Below are 20,276 nucleotides of genomic sequence, written 5' to 3'. Positions count from 1 at the left end.
GTTATTTGTTTCATTACCAATTTACTCACCAAAGACAGGCCCTTGCAGTAGAGCTGGGCTTACAGAGAAGACAGCCCCTTTGCCTGGTGGGGAACTTGGACAGTTTTGGTGATGTATGATAAACAGGGAAGCCAAAGAATGTTGGGACCTAGAGGTGGGAGATACACTCTCTACTAGGAAGTGGTTCAGAGAGAAGGTAATATTTAAGGTGGGTTTTGAAGGATGAGTAGAAGTTTGGTAGGCCACAAAGAGATGGGGAGAGGCTTGTGGGAAAGGCAAGTCACTCAGAGGGAGCAGCAAGCAAGTGAAAGTGCTCAGCAATCTGAAGGGGCTTTGCATGCTCAAGAAAGGAATTGTGGCCAGAGCCTAGGATGAAATGGGACAGACTGCAGGTGAAGGCTGGGTATCAGTTTGAGAAAGGTCAGCTTGAGAACGACCTTGAATAGCATGTTAAAAAGTTACAATAGCATCAAGCAAACAGTAGGCAGCTAGCATGGTCTTTATACACAAGAGCAATGGGATTAGGTTTACTTTTGAGGAAATGACATCTGTTGACAATGGAGACTTTTGATTACTTTCTGCTGTGCACCAAACACAAATATTTGAATAAAATGCCATGCCAAAGACAAGCAGAAATGCTTTTTACACTTGTCTTGCTATGCCCATCCTTAACTTACCACCTTACTGTGTATCCTTTGTTTCCAAAGTTCTTTTCCAAGTCACTCATTTAGATCTTGGAAGTTATTGCCCCATAGAACTCGTGTTCTTCACGAAGCCTTAGGTAATCCACACCACATCTGAGATCGCGTCAGTCCCACGGCAGAGCCCAGTCCCCTGAGGGGTGTGGGCTTAGCTCGGCACCTGGTGTGGGGTGTTTGATAACAATATGTGAAATTAATAGGAGATCAAGCCAGGCTTCTAACTAGCCACATTCAGTGCTGACCTCCCCTTTCTAGGATAGCAAAGGGCCTCTTAGCTCTTAGCCTTTCCCCATCGCCTGCAGGATGGCAAGTTAGGTAGGGAGACAGGAGCCTTGGCAAGAGGTAGAGGAAAACTAGACTTTGGCAGGGAAGCAGGACCAGAGGCAGCGTGGGCACAGCTGCAGTGCAGCCGAGATGTCCTTGGAGCTTCTTGCTCCCTTTGCTTTGTTGGCACCCTCCCTCCCTCCCTTCCTTCCTCCCCATCCCCAGTTTTAGGGACTACGCCCATGTGGCCCTGCCCTCCAACAGGCCTGACATCATCTCATACTCTCACTTCTGTCCTTTCATCTCTCCCAACTCCCAACCGAGCGTGAGCCACGGACAGGACACGTGGGAGGAGACGCGAGCCAATAGTTGACCCATCGACTCCCACCTGTGGGCAGAGCTGGGGTGAAACCTTCTGGGAGGGGAAGAGATGACAGTAATGTGCTCTATGCCAGGCCTGTGCCAAGCCTATTACATGCATATCTTGTACTCTTGTGCCATGATGCGTAGGTATTATTGTCCCCACTTTACAGAGGAGGACACTGAGGGGCATTGATGTTGAATACTTAAATAACTTGCCTAGCGAGTTGCCGAGTTGGATTTGAACCCAGGTCTTTCTGTGCCAGGAGGCTCTTATTACTCTTGGAATTTTATGGGTCCCAGTTCTGGAACGCTTAGCCCTGAGCACTTCTTGCTCAAGGAGTATCGGGGAGCAAGGGGCTGGCTGCTTACCCCACTCCAGTCTGGATACAGAAGCTCTCAGAGCCATGCCACAGCAATTTCTCTTTCCGAGTTATCTGTCCACCCTCCTGACAAGAAACGCAGCAATACCGTGCTTTAGCTGTGCAAAAGAAATACTAATTACAGTCATTTTTCCATAATTACCACATAGCACGACAATGATTACATGTATCATTGCCTGTGTCAGAGTAACTTTAGTCTTCGTTTTATTTGGTTATACTAAATTCTGTTCATGTATCGCCAGTTTTCACAGTTCGCTGATCATGTGTCATCTTAAACATGTAGCTTATAAAAGTGGGGAGGACCTTGAGTGGGAGGCAAAATGGGAAAGGCAGTTTGGGGGTGAAGGGGCTTGATTTCAGGTGGAGGCACTGGGAGGAGTCCTGTGGGAGTCACTGGAGGAGGGAGGCAGCCTGGCCAAAGCCACGGGTTAGGTGGGGTCGGTTTTCATGTGGTGGGCAAGTCCATTAAGATGACAGAGATGGGTGGCTGGAGATTAGTTATTGAACAGCAAAAAGTAAAACATGGGAAAGCCCTCTTCAAATGTAGAAGCCTCAGATATGTGCTGTGACAGGTTCCTTATCTAGATTATTTTATTGTTTTAGGTTTCTTCTAATCCAGAAACTCCATAATTTCCAGACAACAAGAATGGTCATGCAAAGATTGGCCTGTGAGACAGATTAGAAATGAACCAAAAAGGACTCCAAGATATCAGATAACTGCCATAGATTCTCTTCCATGCTTATAGATTATTTCATTAGTGTCAGGTTTTTTTTAGTATAAAGAACAGAAGTGATATGTAAGAAGGAAAATAGAAATGGGTCCATTTGCTTAGAATGTCCCAGATTTTCTCTCTTCTCCCTCCTGCTGCCTTCCCAGCCAGACCTAGGGAAAAAGCTGTGCCCAGGGGTTCAGTTTTGCATTTGGGGACAGGGATTTTCTGGACAAAGCCCTCCTGGAGAGCTATAATAATTAAGGTAATGCTGGGTGCCATGTCTCTCCTTATGCTCAGTGGTTTAATACAATGGAAATGTATTTCTCACTCTCGTGTAGCCCAACTTTGGCAGCAGGGAAGGGTGGAGATGACTCTGCTCCAGGCAGTAGTTCAGGGACCCCAGCTAATAGAGACTCCACCCTCAACACATGACTTCTAAGGTCTTCCTGGGCACCAGTGGGGAGGAGACTCAGAGAGCATGGAGAATTGCCTGGGAGAGACTTCAGGGGCAGGCCTGGGTGTGATATCTATTACTCTACCCACACTCCATTGACCAAAACTCAGTTGTACTCTACAGAAAAAATGCAAATAAGCCTGGGAAATGTAGCCTAGCTGTGTGCCCAGGAGGGAAAGGAGACAAGTTTGGTGAGCAGACTGCCGCAGAGCTGTACTGAATAATCTCAGCACTGCTGAGCCCTAGATAGGCCCAATTTCTCGGAATTTCTAGTCTGCAAAGGCCTTCTGAAGCTCTTCCGATCTTTTCTTTTGGTATGTTCAAGGCAAGTGGCTTAAACAGACCTATAATTCACACATTCTGGACAATGCAGAGCACCCCTCAAACATTTGGTGGATATTAAGATGGCAATTTGCGTTCCATCACTATTTTGTTCATATGAAACTCCCCTTTTGGTTCAGGTTTCACTTTTCCCCTTATTTTAGTCAATTTTTCTTGACTTCAGAAGGTTTATTAATGTTCCTGCTTTTGCCAAGGCAACTCTAAAAAGAAAACTTTAAAAATGACATCAGTAACAGGTTTATGGTCAAGGTTAAATTGATCTCATGCTTAGGTTAAAAAACAGTTGTCATGTGAGATTAAATGAAAGCATATAGACCCTTGTCTAGAACACCTAGTCAAACCCAGAAAGTGATCAAGGAAACCACATAGGAAAACAGGATTGAGCCAAATTAAAAGGGACACAAAGTAGGTAATTTTGTGATCGTAGTTGCCTGTTGCAGCTGTATAAACCAAGCTAAATGAGATGATGATGTAATCTTTTGTTGCAAAGAATAAAGTGATTTCCCGTGAGATTAAGCACGAATACCCCAACCTTGTGTTCAAGGTCCAGATAGTGTCTCTGCCCTCCCCTAAACTCTAGAATAATTATTAGACTTGAATTCCTGAATTGAGTGACTTGTAAAGTAAGCTAAATTTTGCAATCCTTTGAAAATTTTACCTTTAATGTTTATATTACACTCCAATAACAAATAAGCTGCTTATTGGTATAATGCTTAATGTCTGGATGGTCTCATAACCTGTCCTTTGTAGCAGTATTTGCAGTGTTGTGCCCCTTGAAAAGCTGGGAGAGTCCGTTTGAAACAGAACCACTTTGCTGGCCGGTGTGGCTCAGTGGTTGAGCACCGACCTAGGAACCAGGATGTCACTGTTCAATTCCACATGCCCGGGTTTCAGGCTGGATCCCCAGTAGGGGGCGTGCAGGAGGCAGCCCCTCAGTGACTCTCATCATTGATGTTTCTCTCTCTCCCCCTCCCTTTCTCTCTCTGAAATCAGTAAAAACATATTTTTTAAAAAAACAAACAAAACAGAACCACTTTTTCCCAAAGTAGGCATTTGAGATGGGGTTTTGTTAATTGCAAATAGAAACAAATTTCTTCAGTTTGTATTTTATAAGCATTAAAGAATGATTTCAAGGCTACCGCAATGTATTACACAGTTATCAAGTGCAGCCTGTGTTCTAATTAGAATATTGGCATCATTCTTGATGACTCAGCAGTTGTTTCAGGACTCTGATCGTTAATCTTTTGAGAACTGTATTCTGTGCTCTGTAGAATGTGTTCAGAGCACGTCTTTAGTTCACCTTCCTGACAACTCAAGATGGGTGTGCATTAGGTGCTATGACAGTGAGCCACACTGTGCACAGTTCTGGTCTTCCTGTGGGTTTTACCTATTGTGAGCATTTCCCAAGAGGGAGAGACCTGGGGTCTGCCCTGTCTTCCCTTGTGTCCCCCATGCCCAACTTTGGGCCAGAACATTATGCAAGCTCAATAAATATTTGTTGAGTACATGAAGGAAAATATGAGATAGCCTTCCTTGAAATAGGTGACCAGTATGTTTTAGACTTAGGATATAAGAGTTTAGTAGACACCATTTAATTTGTATCATATAAGAAACACATGTAGTTTTGCTTACCTTCAATGCCATTAACTTCTTTTGTAATCAGAGATTATCCAAGATCATAATTTTTTTTCCTGTTTTTAGATGTTTCTTACCAGACATATATTAGGCAAGCTACACTGTTTATTGACTTGATTCATTTATGTGAGATTTTTATCCAAAGGTGGCCAGAAAAAGAAAATAAATAAAACTTATTTTAGTCTTTGGCAGCTGGCCAATGGAAAAGTTGAAACTAAAATAACTTGCACTTACCTAGCAAAAAGGGACATACGCAGTATATTAAATGAGTGTGAATATGTAGTTTCCATTTACCGAGTGCCAGCAACACATTGTCCCGTTCGCTTCTCACCACAATCCTGGATGGAAGATGTGGTTTTTAAATTCCCATTTTATTAAAGGGAAAACTGTGACTCTGATCAAGCCACTTCCCAGTGTGGTAGCTCATAGTTAACATGTGTTGGATTTACCTGTAAACCTTGTCCACTTCCTCCAAATTCACTGCACCTTTCTCTTCATTAAGATGAGTATTAAAAGTTATTTGTGATGTTTTATTTATCTATACTTTCTGATACCCGTGATTTTTAATAAGCAAAAATTTCCTACACGAATACAGTTGTAAATTTATGTTTTACTTATTTTCATATTGTGGTGATTTAAAATTATAAATCAGAGTATCTCAGTCTCTGTCTTTAGAGTCTTAGGATGTACTTTTGAGTACAGCGTGTTTAGGAGATAATTAGACACCTTACCTGGGCCTGGATGTTGCTTGTACCTTGGCTCCCATGTCATCTGTCTCCTTCCACTCCAGTGCTCTGCGTGGCTACATTGGCCCTTGCATATTCCACGCCCACTCCTGCCTTCAGGCCTTTCTACTAACTGTTCAGATTGTCTGGAACTCTTATCTTCAGTCTCTCCTTGGCTAATACCTTTGTATCATTCCATTTTTTCCTCAAATGTCAGCTCCCAGAGTTGCCTTCTGACCACCCAATTAAAGTTCCACCCGCACGACCTGTTACAATGCTCGCCCTCCCAGTGCTTATGCGATCTGAAATTTCCTTCTCATTTATCTGCTCGTTGATTTTCTGTGTCTGCCACTGCTCTGCCTGTTTACCAAGATGAGAAGTTCCGAAGAGCAGGACCTTTGCATATCTTGCTCACTGTTGCTTCCCTGGGCCTAGAATCGTGTGTCACACACGGCAGGCACTTGATAAATAACTGCAGGATAAATACCAGAAAATAGTTCATCCTAACTAGCTCCCACATCAATTTTTTATTATCTTTATTTTTGTTTGTAGTTGTGGGTATATTTAATGCAAATGACATGTATTACTACAAATGTTTACTTTTTTGTTGTGTAGAATTATACTAATCTCCCAGAAATGTCTTTAGAGGAGTACAAAGATAATCTATTAATAGCTGGAGGGAGCAAACTACCTGTTCAGGCCTTCTAGCTATCGGTTTTGGGGAGCACAGACCACGGGTGGGAAGTTGGTGTGGGGTTCTGCTTAGTGGGGAGTGAATGACCATCCTCTGAAACACCTCATGTTGATGTTGTAGGTCAACTTGGATCTGATGTGTGTTACACTATCTTCCAGCAGACACCCTCTATTTTCTTTTCATTCCCACCTAGTGTTGATATTATCCCATTGTATTTAGACAGTTTTTGTTTGGGGTTTTGTTTTTTGTTGGGAGTGGTGGTGTATGTGTTGATTTGTGTTTTGATTACATACTAATGCTGGACTTTCTAAAGCTCCAAGTTATGGATTGAAATGACTGGCCTCAGACATGGAGACTGTCTCAGTGTGCTGCAGACTAGCTGGGCATGTCCCTGGGGAAGTCTTCACATCTGTTTGGGGCTTAGTCTTTTCTTTTACAAAAATGGTGAAATAAATACATGACCTGTCTCTATAGAAAAGACGGGGGACAACGCATCCCAGAAGATTCATAAATATAAAGTATCATCATTATCATTGCTTTAAAGCATGTCATCAATAAGTATTTATGGAAAATATTTATGTTTTAAGTTACACAGAGAAGCGATAGTGGTTTTTAATAAAATTGCAAATAAAGAGCCTTGGCTCTTACTCATAGCTATATTGTGAAACTTCTCATTTCACTCCTAATATACACAAAAAATGCCATCAGTTTAAGGAAAATACAAGATAAGCAGGTGCTTGGCATTTGTGCAGTGTGAATTCAGTTGTTGTGTACTGTAAACTGTGTATGAAACTGGGGCAATGTTTATATGAAAAACACACACCTGTCTTGATCTTGAACGTATTCCAGGTATTTAAGAGCACTTTGGCTCTTTATTTTTTAATTTGTAATTACAAATTTTGATAGATATCATAGATTTTTGTTGCTCTTTTAATTAAGGACTAGCATTATAGTTGTTGTTTTTTGTTTTTGTTTCTGTTTTTTTACAACTTCATGTCACAGGAAAGAATTCTCCCATATAAGTATAATTCTACAAAGAATGAATATAATGAAGTATTTAAGACTGTTTAAAATAAAAACATGTATAAAAGAGGACTTGGTGGAGCCATCATACTAACATTTTTAATACAGGTCTTAGACATAGATGATAAAAGAGTGCCTCTTTAAAAGGTGATTTTTAACTTACGATTTTTTTTTTTGGTAGGGTATTTGTTGTTTTTTCCTACTTTGGTTTAGCAAAAAGCTTGGGGATATCTGGTGGCAATGATATTTTATTTCATTAGAAAAATCTAAAATATTAGAGAAAGTGGTTGATCTCAAATGTTGTGAATTGAATTAGTATAAATGCACACACGTGTAGAGAAACATTTATAGAGAACTTAGTAACTACCAGGCTCTATGTTCACTTCTCACATCTTTTGTCACATTTAAGCCTCAGTGACATTCATGCAATTGGTACTATTATATTTTATGTTGCAGCTGAGGAAACTGAAGTTCATGGGCTTTCCTGAAGTAACAACCCTAATGAATGACCAGCAGGGTTTTGGATTCTGTTGGTTGGATTCCAGAGCCAATGCTTTCACCCTCCTGCCAGCTCCCTCAGTCTGTAGTCCACAGCTGTTAAGGTGGAGGGGGTCAGTGAGGGGATAAGAAGGGGGCATCTGTAATACTTTCAACAATAAAGATAAATTTTTAAAAAAGACATAAGTCCACATGTACTGATACAGCACAGTTTCCAAAACAGATTGTTCAACCTCCAAGACGTGTCATTAGGAGAAAGACAAGGTGTAGGACAGTGTGTATTACATTCTACATCTGTCTTTTTTTTTTTTTTTAAAGATTTTTAAATTGATTTTTAGAGAGAGAAGAAGGAAAACGGGGAAAGAGAAAGAAACACCAATGTGAGAGTAAAACATCTATTGGCTGCCTCTTGCAATTCCCCAACCCAGGATGGAGCCTGAAACCTGGGCATATGCCCCGACCGGGAATCGAACCGGTGACCTCTTAGTGCATGGGACAACGCTCAACCAACTGAGCCACACTGGCCAGGGCACTGCATTTGTCTTTTTTTAAAAAAATCATATGTATCTTTATACATTTTCTGTGGAAATTCTTTAAGGTTATCTTCTGGAGCCTTGTGGGACTAGGGTGACAGCAAGACTTAGGCTTTACCAAATACCCTTTTGATTCCTTTTAAATTACCAGTACTGGGCACAAATACTAGTTTAAAATCCAGTTTAAAATGACATTGTTAAGAACTAGTGAGAAAAATCATGTATCTTCACAATTCTCGCTATTTAAAAATTGCTTTGGAGACATCACATGTATGTGTGTATTTTAAACCCCAAGATGCGGGGCCTTACCCCTGTGTGGGAGCGTGCTGACCCACGAGGCTGGGTGCTGGCCTGACTGCACCGCTCCTCAGCTCTGGGGAGGCTGCTGTTTCATCCTCATCAGGCCCCAGGGTTCTTAGGCCTCAATTTTCTAAACTATAGAATGAGAGTGAGCAAGTTGCCTTCTAGCTTCTTATAAATATAAGTAAGTTATAACAATTCCAAAATAAGTTACAAAGAAGCACTTTTTAAAAAGATTAAATTCATGGTTAAAACTAAGTGAGTTCATGAAAAGACTTCCATTTTGGCTCTTGGTGGGCAAAAAGGCACGTGTCCCCTCTGGGTGTTCCTGTTGGTGGCAGCATGTTGGAATCACAGTGTGAAAGTTACCGAGAACAGGCAAAGCCCTTGGTGTAAAACAGAATGCCCTTCCTGTCCTAACCACTGTAGAGACATTTCTTAATAGAGTAATGCATAGTGGTGTCAAAGTCACATACAGGCTGCATTCAAGACTAACCATTGTAGTATTTCAAAGAATCTTTAATTATTGATTTGTAGAAATCTATCAAGCATAGGTTCTTCATAACTGACTGTAATCTTGGATTGCATGAATTATAGGCATACCTCATTTTATTGCGCTTCATTTTTATTCTGCACAGATGTTTAATATTTATAAATGTAAGGCAAGATCCTTTATCAGCAAAAAGATTTTGACTCACTTTGTTGCAGTACTCACTTTATGGCGCTGGTCTGGAACCAAACCTGCAATATCTCCAAGGTATGCCTGTATAATAGAGGTTGGCAAACTTTTTCTGTAAAGGGCCAAATAGTAAAAATCATATGCTTTGTGCACCATATGTTCTCTCTCGTAACGACTCAGCTTTGCACAAAAGCATCCGTAGACAATACGTAAATGAACAGGCATGGCTGTTTTCCAGTAAAGCTTTTTATCAAAATGGGCATTGGGCCAATTTGTCCCATGGGTTAAAGCTTGCTGACCCCTGAATTATAATAAATTCCTGCCCTGAGTTTCTCTTTGCACTGTTTCCTGAGATAAGTTGCCTGATTGCCTCTCCTTGATTCCTGAATGTGGGAATAAATGCTTCCATTCTACATCCCTTTACCTTCAGTATCCCTTTATGATAACCTGGCTTGCAAATGCTACATTCCACCACATCACCCTGATGCCAACACTATTTTAGTTTTACAAGTTGCCCTCCCTCCTTCCTTTCTTTTCACTCTGAATTGATATTTTCTGAAGACAAGTAGTTGTTTTTTTTCTCTTGCATTCCCCTTGTCGTATTACCATTTTTATGTGATTTCAAACTTTGCCCCAAAAATGTTTTGCTCACATATCTTTTGTACCTAGGGAATTGTGGTCAGCCTTGTTTAAGATCTTCAGGACATGATTGGTTAACCTCTTGCTAAACATATCTTCCCTTTCATAAAGGAAGCTCAACCACATTTAACAAGTGACTCCCCTCAAAGAGCAAGAGTGTCTGGAGATAGAATAAATTTTGGCAAATTATTTGGGAAGATAGATGTTGGTCTCTGAACTTGGCCTATCCCTGGAGAGATCCCTGCCTTAGCCAGGAGAATTGGGAACAAGCCTTGTCTATGTAGTAATGGCTGGCTTCAGTCCTAGGCAATTCCCTCCCAACCTCCATCCAGCTCCCATGTTTGTCCTTTCCCTTGAAGCATCTCCCAGCCTCCGTCCCTTCTTTTCTTGCAACATTTCCAAATTCCAGAACTTCACCTGCCACGGACAGCCTTGATGTTGGCAAAGCTCTTCACTCGTATGCACTGAGGCTCATAGATTATGAAGATTTACCACGTGCTTTAAATTCACTGCTTTTCCTATTCAGCAATTTAGCTGTAGCCCTGGATAAAGGTGATTTGTACGATCCATCTTGCTTTATGTCTCATTTGACATTCTGCCTTTTTCATGACAGGTTGCTGAATGCGATAAAGCCAGGACTTGTTAAAAAGATCAATAGATTGCCTACCCCCATTGCAGGATTGGTGAGTATCCAGAATTGAGATTTATTTTCCAATATTCCTTTGCTCTACCCTAAGGGTCATGACAGTGTCATTTATTACAGTTCTCTCCCGCAGTATATATTCTACTTGAATGAGAATGCATTGAAGCCATTAAACTAAGGGGTCACTTAAAACTGAAAGATTGCAGTTATGCCTAAATGTCATCTTAATCTTTGTTTGTATTTTTCCCATGAGTGATAAGGACCTTTATTTTTAAAGAGGTAAATTTGTTTTAGGTTGAGAGGTAGATAATTAGGTTGACCCCAGGGCAGGAAGGTGATTGCAATTATGGTTTCTTATTTCAGTTTTTCACTGCATGCCCCTGCAGTGGACAGGAGAAGAGGTAGAGAGGAGAATTTCATGATTAACAAGCAGGACTTTCATGATGAATTGCTGTTTTCAATCTTAAAAATCTACTTGTGTTTAAATGCCGCATTTGTGGCTCAAGTCTTCTAAAGATACAGTGGACACTAAGATGACCCTAACATCATCTGGAAGAATTGTTTAAGCAAAGCCCTTGCCCTTCTGAACCTACCCATCTAAAACAGATAAGTTCATGTGTTCACATATGGTCAGAAGCAGGATTTTTCCCCCTGCATTGACACGTTTCATAATTCCTGGCAACTAATTTTAATTATTTAATTGATGTTGCCTTTTGTGTAGAAAAGGTGGAAGATCAAGAAGACAAACACATCTTAGTTGTGGAAGGAACTTGGTACGTGTACATACACACACACGTGTGTGCACAAAAAGCTGAGAATGTATATGCCCTGGTAAATGACTCACTGACTGTTTCCATTGTGACCGCCTTCTGTGCGTGTGGTTTTGCAGAAAACAATTAGAAAAATGTCAAGAATTTAGGCAGGCTCCCACATAGACCTTACTGATTGTTATTGAAAAGTTTTATAGCCCTAGCGCAATGACTAATGAAAAAAAAAAAGGAACTCAATTGTGTTTGAGAACTGTAAGGGTCATGGTGGTAATAAGTACATGGTTTTAGCAAGTTGAATGAAATGGATTTTTTAATTGTATGAATTGCTATTTCTGTGAATGCATTTTATTTCCCATACTCGTTAGTAGTAAGTTAATAATTAGTCATTAAAAGTCCTGCCAATTTTGTTCATCAGAGTCATGTAACCAAGTAAGTTGATAGACAGATAGATAGATTAGATAGATAGCTAGATAGACAGATAGATGATAGATTTGGAAGGAATGAATCTGAAAATTTTATGAATAATCAATCTATATATGTATATTATATATTGCATATATTAATATATAATATGTAATTTTAAAACTTTTTATTAACTTCACATCTTACAAACATTAAGGCCATAGTCTTAATGATACTGACAAATTTCTGTTTGGCCCCAGGCATGTGGCATCTCCTGATGTTGGAGCTCCAGGATTTAAGGTCATAGGAGCAAAACTTGCAGGATGAAGTAAAAAAAAGGGGCCCTGGTAAAATCCATGTGAATAGAAGCAAGCTGCTCTGAGACCAGAAGCTAAGGAGAAAAGGGCTTTAAACCCTTAATTTAAAATGTGAATCAAAAATAATTCTAGTAAAACTTGAGGGTATGGGACATGTGCATTGACCTTTGTATCATTTCTTACTGTAGGTCAAATGTTGTTTTTTACATATGGCTTCTGTTTTGAAGCGGGCAGGCAATTTGATTCAAGATAACAAGGGGGCATCAGTTGCTTTCCTCCGTTTATAACCTTGACTTTTATTTCCCTTTCCTTCTTCATTTGAATTTCCTTCCCACTTTGTCCTTCCCGTCACTTTTCCTTTTCCTCGCCCTTTTCCAACTAACATGTCCCCACTTACTTTCATTTTCCATACCAATTTGTTATTGTGGTGTCGTGATTTATAATACGAGATATATATATTTGGCCTTTGTCCACTTCTGGCACAGAGCTCTTAAACCTCTTGAGTTTCCTAAGCAAGAAGAGCAATGGGAGCATCTTCGAATGATACTTGTTTTTTTGTCATTGGTTCCTGAAATTGCTTCAGTTTCATAAAGGTTGAAGGTGGGTCTTTTTATTCATAGCAAGCCCCATTCAGCCACACCTGAGTTTATGTTAATGTGGTGACTTTTGGAAATCCCACCTTCCCCCCAAGGATGAGGGCTGGTCGCCAGGGGAACCAGCCAGGTGATTAGAGAGTTGGAACTTTCGGCCCTACTCCACCCCCAACCTCCAGGAAGGAGAGAGATGATGGAGATTAAATTTAATCACCACTGGCCAATGATTTAATCAATCATGCTTATGTAATAAAGTCTCCATAAAAACCAGAAAGGATGGGGTCAGAGAGCTTGCAGGTTGCTGAGCCCATGGAGATTTAGGGAGAGTCGTGTGCCCAGAGAGCATGGAAGCTCCATGTCCTTTCCCACACATGTTGCTCTATATACTTTTTTATCTAGCTGTTCATCTGTGTCCTTTGTAATATCTTTTATAATAAACTGGTAAACATAAGTAAATGTTTCACTGTGAGCCACTCTAACAAATTAATTGAACCCAAGGAGGGGTTCATGGAAACCTCTGATTATAGTCAACTGCTCAGGAGCACAGGTGACAACCTGGACTTGTAGTTGGCATTTGGAGCAGGGGCAGTCTTGTGGGAATGAGCCCTTAACCTGTAGGATCTGATACTATCTCCAGGTAATTAGAGTAAAGAATCCTTACCTAGGTATAGTTAATTACTGCCCATTTACCGATACCCTGAATCTATAAATCTGGTCAAACTCTTTTCCTGTCTTCCAATTACCTTTAGGTCAACATTTCCAAAATCTAGTCCTGGCAAGAAACAGACTTACCACCCTTCTGCTCCCCATCTCTCATTCTGTTAATGTTCTTCTAGGGTTCTCTCTTCAAACCTGTTCCCTGTTCCCTTTCTACACTCATGTTCTTGTCTGTCTTCATGACTTCAACTCTTCAAAGCATTGACCCAAATCATTGTTTCTCACCAAGTTTTTTCTGAACTCCAGACCTCTTGTTCTGTTTATAGGGCAGCTCCATCTGAATGTCCTACCAGCATCTCACACTTAACATATTCAAATTAAATTTAAATGACACTCCTGCCCCCCTATTTCCCTATATCAGTAAAGGCATCATAGACATACAGTTGTCCTTGTTCCTCTATCAGAGATTTTTGACAACTTTTTCGAATCTGTCTACTGGTCCACTTTTCCTTGGCCACTAGACAAGGAGCAGGCCTTTCTCGTCTTTTGCCTGGTTTATTATAGTCAACTCACAGTCCCTCAAACATTCATTCTCATGTATGATGCCTTTTCTCACGATACTTCTTATGAATATAATACTGTCCCCCTGCTCTTCTTGACAAAATCTTACTTATTTATCAAGACCCAATGCAAAACCAACCACCTTCTTGATGAAACCTTTAGTGTTTAGCGTCTGTATATTCTGTTATTATACAATAGAGTTAGCATCTCCAGGTTTAGGAGAAAGTGACTTAATATAGGGTGTCGCCCAAAAATGTATACACATACTTTGAATAATTATAAAGGAAGTATTTATTAAAATACATTTTCAAAATTGAGCTATCAGCTGTTAAAGTGTGTATATCTTTTTTTGGGACACCCTGCGTATTAGAGAGATAAAAGATAGCCGTGCTGAATATGCTATCAGGGAGTAAGATTTTGAATAACTGTGGTTAACAGTTTGAAATAAAGGTGTGTACATGGTTTAGTATTCATGTTAAGACATTGTAGCTTTAAGCAGTAAATTTGCCATGAGCAAACTTGTCAGTGTCCTTAATGGGTACAGATGATGTCAGGTGTCCTAGTGATGCACAAGAGGTCACAGCATCACCTTGATAGAATATCTGCCAAAATATTTCCCCTAAATCCAACTTTGGTGGATCGGGACGACACGCTAACCAGCTGAGCTACCCGGCCAGAGTAGCTCTTATGGGACGTACCATAAACCAGCTGGCCTGCACTCCTGAACATGTCCATGTCATTAAAGATACCTCCCCATCCCCCAAAGTCTGGAAAATTGTGTCAGATGAAAGGTGACTACGGAGAGAAGGAGCTATGACAGCCAAATTCCATGTGTGATCCTTGATTGAGAAAGAGCAACTGTAATGGACATTATTGGGACAGTTGGGGAAATTTGAGTGTGGATCGAATATTAGATAATAGTATTCTCTCAGTGTTGAATTTTGTTCTTGTGATAAAGCATCTTGTCAAAAATAGTTGCATTCATAGGAGAATACTCTTGATGTTGGGAGGTACACAAGCTGGAGAATTTAGAGAGAAACTGTCACAGTATGTCCAACTAATCTTCAAATTGTTCAGCAAAAAGAAGTTTGTGCATATAGTGCATAATTTTATATACACATACACATGGACAGAGAGCGGGGGAGACAGGAGGAGAGAGAAAAGGAAGGAGGGAGAGAAAAGGGGAATGCAGTAAAATGTTGGATCTGAATAAAAAGTGTACAGTTGTCTTGACACTAATCTTGCAGCTTTTTGGTAGGCTTAAAAATTTATAATATAAAAAGTTGGGAGTTAAAAGATTAATTCTCTAAGCTCTGGCCGGGTAGCTCAGCTGGTTAGCGTGTCGTCCCGATCCACCAAAGTTGAATTGTTCTATACCCGGACAGGGCACATACAAGAAGCAACCAATGAAAGCGTAAATAAGTGGACAACAAATCTCTCAGTCTCTCTCTCTCTCCCTCTCCCTCCCCCTATCTCTTCATCTCTCTCAAATCAGTAATAAAAATTTTTAAAAGGTCATAAAAAACATTAATTCTCTTATTTTTCTGAGGGGGGGACTCAAACAAGCAGTACATTGGAAGGTAGCAGAGACCATCTTGGGTTAGAGAGATGCGGCCTCTTGTGTGAGTGTACTCTTCACAAGGCTTTCTCCTCCTGTATTTGGACTGTCAGGAAAGTGCAGACAGAGCTCCTCACAAGCACCTGCAGGCTCCCAGGTTGGTTTCTACTCTGTCAGGGGGTTGACAGGCCATTGCCCATCTATTGACCAAGAGTCCTCAGTAGCAGGGACCCTGGCAATCTAAGAAGCATCACCAGAGGGTTTTCCAGGCCCGGAACCCACGGCTGTGTGTCCTAATGGCCTGGTGTTGAGAAGAATCCATTAAGATGCCCCAGCTGCTTGACTTGAAGATAAATAGAAAAGTGTGTTTTCACATAGAAATCCCAAATTATAAACACGTGTAGATTTTACAAAGGCATGAATAGGTGTATTTTAGCCCCTGAGTTGAGCTGTGGTTACAAAGAATTCAGGGGTGAAGGTGTTAAAACAAAGTAGTTGAAAATCATTTCCTGGCAAGAATGCAGAGACCCTGGATCTGGGTCTGCATTTCTTCTGTAACGATTGCTGACATATGAAGCCGCGTGGTGACTGCCTGCAGATGCTTGCATTCTTTTTTAGGTGTTAGTGATACCGTTAGCTATTGCCAGAGAGAGGGACCTCAAATTTAGGTTTTGGCATACCAAAGGCTTTAAAAAATACTGCCCTTTAGTATTGCACAATCAAGCCACATCCTGAAACTCAATTTAATGGTCATCAGAGATCATGCTAAATTCTGTTTCATTCCAGAAACGTTAGACTTTGTGCAAGAAACACAAATGCCTGAAATCCTTGCTTACAATAGTTTTGAAATTAAGCCTTCTTTTGCCCACGTTTTAATTGTAATACCCATTGTATGTGTGCGTGTGTGTATGTTTGTATGCACACACGTGTAAAGTATAATTGGAAGTAGATGATGTTTGGGGATTCTGCCCTTGGGAGCTGAACCTTCCTAGAGCTGTCATTAAATATTTGCTTGATCTTGCATGTGAATCCATGAGCACGAAAGCAATCTGAGAAAAAGAGAATTTTACAGCTGAAAGGGCATCTTTGATATATTCATTTTACAGTTGAGGACATATGGGTTTGTAAGCAGGAATTATTTGCCCAAGATCACAGAAATTGTAAAAGCTGAGATGGCTCCAAAGCCCAGGCCACCCTTGTCCTTGGTTGTGTTACTGACGAGTGTTCCCAGTTAACAATGGAACACATGTAAATGACATTATTTTACCTCTTGTGAGAAAGTGGGGGAAACAGACTCACTTTTTTAGGTCATCACTTTTTTCTTCCTTTTGGCCAATCCCCTCAAAATACCTTTCCGAGCTCTACGGAGGCCTTTCCTCGCCTGGTGAATGCTGGAAATTTGACTCTAGCTGAGGTTCAGCGGGACAGAGCAGGAATGTATCTGGTAGAATTATCCTACTATTTAGTTATTCTATCCCACTCAAAAACTTCTTCTTTAGAAAAAGGGTATATTTTTCTTTAATCAAAAGATGAGATTTCAAATATTTGTGGAGATGAGCTTCCTGAAATGGATAAAAATGTAAGTTGTTATAAACTCTGCGGACTCGAGGAGGCTTTCAAAAGGCATCTGCTTTGTTTTATGAAACCAGTCCCAGCACAGCTGATGTCTCCCTGTCTGAGGCAGGTCGGAGGAGGGGAAGGGATGAAAAGGCAGAGATTTCCACATTATGAAAAGATAAAATATATTGTTTGGATAAAAGGTAAACTTAGGAAGCTGTTGAAAATGGAGTAGCAGGAGTGCAGCCTTTACACAAACTTTATCATTTTAGGATGGTGACAGCACAGTACATTTGAATCCCAGGTGTTTGGGGCGTCCCTGCTGAGAAGTGGCTTCATGCAGATCCCAACTGGAGATGAGCTCTCGTGTGTCTGCGCCCATCGTTACCAATGTCTTATGTTTTAGGTTTATGTTCTGCAACTTCCTTTAAAATTTCTAGAGCATTTACCTTCCCTTCAACGCTTTGTCTGGTAGGTTCTCTCAGAAAAAGCTGGTCCAAGGTTCTGTTCTCTGCTTCCGTTTCTCTTCTGGTTAAAGTTGCCGTTTTAGGCCAGGAGGGAGGCAGAGCAGGCGAAGTACAGACGGTCTCATGTCCGTTGTCTCCTCAGCTAACTCTATAGGGCTGCCCAGTGCATATGGGAAACAGTCCAAACACCTCAGGAATGCATTTCCTGCTCTCCCTGAGCTGAGGCTACGCTCTAGGTTTACCTCTCACTACATGTGTCACTCTCAGGAACTGGGACTGCAGTTCATTTAGGTCCTAAACTGTTCCGGTCATTATGACTTGGCCAGACAATGAACACACAGGTAAGAGTGTGTCGGTGGGTGAGGGCCCCTCTCCGCAGTGAGTCGGGCAGGGAGAAGGGGGATCCGATGGCCACTGTAGCGGGCGGCCGTCAGGTTGCTCCCTGAGGGGCTCACGCCAGACCAGTGCTGTTGGCCTGGGACACCATTCTGAGTGCTCGGGAAGACTCGGTAAGAGTTTTTTGTCCTTCCCACACATCCTGTGTTTATCATCTGCCTTCTGATTTTCTTATTTAGTGAGTGTATCAGTTATTGACTGCTGTGTAACAAATTACCCCAAAACTTAGTGGCTTAAACGAGCATTTATTATCTCATAGTTTCCATGGGTTGAAAATCTGGACATGACTTAGTTGTGTCCCTGATTCAGGGTCTCTCACAAGGCTGCAATCAAGGTATCAGCCAGCATCACTTCACGACTTGATTTGGGAAGGATCTGATTTTTAGTTCACTCATGTAAATATTGGCAGGATTCAGTTCCTTGTAGGATGCTGACCAAAGCTACCCTCAGGTCTTTGCCACGTGGGCCTGTTCACGTAGAACAGCTCCCAGTGTGGCAGCTTGCTTCATCGGAGTGCGTGAGAACAAAGAAGGTGGAAGTCACAGTCCTTTATAAGCTGATCTCAGAAGTGACATTTCATCACCTCTGCCATGTTCTATTAATTAGAAGCAAGTCACTAGGTCCAGCCCACACTTAACGGGTAGAGATCCCACAAAGACCTGAACAGGAGGAAGGAATCACTGAAAGCTATTCAGAAGCCGCCTACCACAGTGAATGAAATGGTTATGTTAATCTATTGAGAAATCAGGGTGTAGATTTCTTATTTTTCTGAAAATAAGTTCCTTATAGTTATAGGACTTTAAAGATAGCACAATTTTCTTTGGACCACCTCTCTTGCATGACACTAAGGTCTTGTTTCCCAGTTGTCTTCTGCACATATGCACTAAAATGAGATGGTATATGTTCTCTCTTGGTTTCCAAGTGAAAATCTACTTATGACTCAAGACACAGTTCCTGCCTGGGACACAATATACAAACAAGGTTTAGTAATGGTAGACTGTGAAATGTTAATGAAATATAATACGCAAAGAAGAAATTTCTATTTGAGATTCTAGCTTCAAGGGATATGATGAGAAAGGCTCTGAGCCACCAGAACCTGGGTCTTGTCTAGGAGTGCCTATTATTTGCATATGGTGGCAACTGGAGCCCCAGGGTCCCTGGGAGAAATCAATGCTATGGAAAGTGGAGCAGGAATAGTAAGTTGAGACCAGAAATGCCATCTGGGGGTGTTTGGACTCATTTTGTATGCAGTAAGAGCCACTGAAAACAAAGGCATCTTGTGTCCCAGATAACTCTGGTGGCCATATGGAAAGCAGATTGTGGGAAGGGACCAGCAAAAGTCAATTAGCAGACAAGTAGTCCAAATAAGAGATGATGAACACTTAAACCTTGGTATAAGCAGTGGAAATAGAGATGAAGAGACAGGATTTATGTTTCTCTTTTTTCACTGAATATAATATGCCATCAATTATAAGACAGCATTTTTAAAGTATAACTAATGAAACAATGTTGCCAATTAGGTCATGACACCAGCAATGTAAAGATGAATTTTTATTTCAGAGGTAAAAAAACCACAGTGCATTGTAGAATAATGAAATAGGATAAGTACTGTTAGGAAGATGACATCTACATTTTGGACTTGAGCAACTTAAAGGATAGTGATATCATTAATAGGAATCATGGGAGCAGGGGATGGGAAATGGGTTCCGAGAAAAGATGAATTCTCTTTTGGACATATTTAAGAGATATTCATGTACAGATGTCTGGCAGACAATTGAAATGTTGGTTTGGAACCTAAGAAAATGTTACAAAAAATGGGAGTAAATTAATGAATGGATTATTTTGAAGTTAAATCCTCATGCTTAAGTGTATATATGATGACAAATTATTTCTTTTTCTATAACCACAAGCTTTGAAGCTCCCCCACCCCAAATTATAGTCTTTATCTTTGGAGTATTTCATCTACATTGGCAGAGACATGGTGGTGGTGGGTAACCGGAATGGAAGGGGATTTTCTTGCAGTTCTGGAGGCTGGAAGTCTGAGATCAAGGTGCGGGCAAGTTTGGTTTCTTCTGAGGCAGCTTTCCTTGGCTTGCAGATGGCCGTTTTCTCTCTGTCTGCACGTGGCCTGCCCTCTGTGTGTGTGCCTGTGTCGTCGTAGTCTCTTCTTATAAGGATACTGATCAGTTGGATTAGGGCCCACTCTAATGACCCCATTTAACATAATTACCCCTTTAAATATCCTATCTCCAATTCTGAGTTACTGGGGGTTCTGACTTCAACATATTAGTTGTGGGGAGTGGGGGCGGGGGGAGGCACACAATTCAGTGGGTAAGCCAGCCAAGCACTTAAACTCCTATTCACATGTGTTATGAATGCCTAGACCTGCTAGCTGAGGTCTAATATCCTCTT

General features: G+C 41.0%; 1 protein-coding gene across 2 annotated transcripts in view; it reads left to right on the top strand.

The window, feature by feature from the left end:
• LIMCH1 (LIM and calponin homology domains 1) overlaps positions 1 to 20,276 on the top strand; it is a 299,516-nt gene that overhangs the window by 127,813 nt on the left and 151,427 nt on the right. For both annotated transcript variants that reach the window (XM_087827676.1, XM_016206753.2), the window contains exon 3: positions 10,557 to 10,626. In XM_087827676.1, coding sequence (XP_087683802.1) covers positions 10,557 to 10,626 — 70 coding nt within the window. The remainder of the gene's footprint in view (positions 1 to 10,556; positions 10,627 to 20,276) is intronic.

Source organism: Miniopterus natalensis, chromosome 1, assembly GCF_054644295.1.
Source record: "Miniopterus natalensis isolate mMinNat1 chromosome 1, mMinNat1.hap1, whole genome shotgun sequence".
NCBI lineage: Eukaryota > Metazoa > Chordata > Mammalia > Chiroptera > Miniopteridae > Miniopterus > Miniopterus natalensis.
The sequence above is the reverse complement of the archived record's forward strand: the minus strand, read 5'-3'. Positions and strand labels throughout refer to the sequence as shown.